The 2,344-nt window shown below is 47.1% G+C and overlaps 1 protein-coding gene across 1 annotated transcript in view; it reads left to right on the plus strand.

Annotated features, from left to right (window-relative positions):
- LOC106817565 (serine/threonine-protein kinase PLK2-like) overlaps positions 1-2,344 on the plus strand; it is a gene marked incomplete at its 5' end in the record, with an annotated part of 14,901 nt that overhangs the window by 9,549 nt on the left and 3,008 nt on the right. Inside the window, 5 exon segments of the mRNA XM_014822240.1 lie at positions 174-372; positions 846-880; positions 920-1,049; positions 1,720-1,885; positions 2,063-2,223. Coding sequence (XP_014677726.1) covers positions 174-372; positions 846-880; positions 920-1,049; positions 1,720-1,885; positions 2,063-2,223 — 691 coding nt within the window.

The following is a 2,344-nucleotide window of genomic DNA, read 5'->3' on the forward strand; positions in this document are numbered from 1 at the left end:
CACTGCAATCCCTCTGTCTCCTTCCATGCCTCTCTCTCTAGCTCTGTCTCAGGCTGTGTCTCAAACTACGTCTGCATGCCTGTCTCAGGCTCTGTTTCCCGTTGTGTGGAACCCTGTCTCATTGATGTCGACATCATAGCCTTAGACTGACGCTGACTGCTGTGTGCCTCCAGGTCTCAGGGAAGTCTTCTCAGCAGAAGGAGAAAGGTAGCAGCAGCGGTCGCTGTCTACAGTCTGTACGCGATCTCTCTCCCGTCATCACCAACGTTCTGCGGCAGACGGTTAGCAATGTGATGCGTCATGACAACCGCGATGCTTCCGCGTCGCCGTTGCCTAGCAACAACAACCATTCCACCACCACACATACCAAAGGTAAGTTGTCGTCAATGTCAGTTTCCCTTGCTGGGCAAGCACAGTAGCGCCCCCTGCTGACCGAGCACAGTAGCGCCCCCTGCTGACCGAGCACGGTAGCGCCCCCTGCTGACCGAGACCACTCACTCACACTCACTCACTCACTCACTCACTCACTCACTCACTCACTCACTCACTCACTCACTCACTCACTCACACACTCACACTCACACTCACACCTGTTGCCTCAGCAGATGGTTGAAGATTTCTGGAGGAGTATAGCAGGAAGCCAGTAGAATATGATCACAGTCTGTAACTCTTTTACTTGAGTTATGAGTAGTCTGGGCGCTCATCTCTGCATACAGAGTCAGCTACTCCTTCCAGTATGATCATTCGTTGCAGGAATGCATGTCTCTGCATACAGAGTCAGCTACTCATCCCAGAAAGGGAAGATGGCAGAGGTGATTGAAGGTGATTATTGTTCATTGTTTCAGAAGCCCAGCAGCAGCAGCAGCAGCAGCAACAGCAGCAGCAACAGCAGCAACAGCAGCAGCAGCAGCAGCAGGAAGAGCAGCAGCAGCACAGGCGCACAGGCAGCACGTGTAGCAGCAGCACTGTGAGTTCTTCATCATCATCGTCCTGCAGTGCTGGTGACATCCATGAGATGCTTCACACCTGCCTCATCAACATGCCGTCAAGTAAGTCCTGCGAGAAACACACACAAACAGTTCTATCACAAACACAAACACACATCTTTCACAAACACAAGCAGCTCTCTCACAAACACGTGAACGGTTCTCCTACAAACACAAGAACAGCTCTCAGAAATGCGAGGAATAAAAGTACCTGTAATTTCACGTATAGTGTGCAGGTGTAACTGTTATAATGTTATATCTAAAAATGCAATGCTATGATTATTTCCATAGCAGAGAAGTGCAATGTAATGAGCACGAGCGATAATTTGAACACATTGAATAATGAAGACGTGTGTACTCGTGAAACAGTCTAATATATATTATTCAATCGTGGAAGATTCACATTGCCACGAACACGCCGCCATTTGCACTGTTTACAAAAACATAAGCGCCCCTAGCGGGCGATACTGAAAGGAAAATGCGTACACTGGCGGAATGCCGCAACAGAAGCCGTTATTCAGGAAAACATCATAGTTATCTATGTAAGAACATATTACTAAGCTGTTAAAGCATCTTCACTTAAATCAGTGATTTATCTGTCTTACATTTTTATCATTGTTTAAAGCACGTCTGGTTCGTCACCTGCAAAGAACCCATGTAACCTTGATAACACGTCTGTCTTCTGCAATGCAGACCATTTAGCCATGGTAACGTTTGTTTGGAATCTGTGCAGAGCCGAATCCAGCACTGCCAAGTCTCGGACCTTGTACTTCTGTACTGTGGATCACCAAGTGGGTCGACTATTCGAACAAGTACGGCTTCGGGTTTCAGCTGTCAGACAAAAGTGTCGGAGTTCTGTTCAACGATGGAGTGCAGATCAGTATGGCTCCTAACCGCAGGTGAGTGGTCGATCGTCATGGTAACGTAATCTATGTAATGGTCGATCAGGTGGGGGGTTGTCATGATATCATGGTAATATAGTCTTGATAACAGAATCTGGATGAAGGAAGGTTGTGGTTGCCATGGTAGCGTGTAATGTTTCCATGCTATATGTCCTTGTCTTGCTTCTGTTTCAGCCAAGTGTACTTTAAGGACATTGGTCATAAACCAAAGCTTTACACGACCTCTAACACGCCGACATCGCTGCAGAAACGTACCGTGCTGCTGCAGTATTTCTCCAGCTACATGGATGAGAACCTAATACAGGTATGTGGCGCCCTCGTGTGGTACCCTCGTGGTGCGCCTGTCATGGTGTCACCGTAGTTTTGTAGTCGGGAATACATCATCGCTATTATACAATAAACCTAACATGGAGTTTATAGTAATGTAATTAAGAATTTGGTTGTTGTGACTAGCAA

This window comes from Priapulus caudatus, unplaced genomic scaffold (genome assembly GCF_000485595.1).
Source record: "Priapulus caudatus unplaced genomic scaffold, Priapulus_caudatus-5.0.1 Scaffold1772, whole genome shotgun sequence".
Taxonomy (NCBI): domain Eukaryota; kingdom Metazoa; phylum Priapulida; class Priapulimorpha; order Priapulimorphida; family Priapulidae; genus Priapulus; species Priapulus caudatus.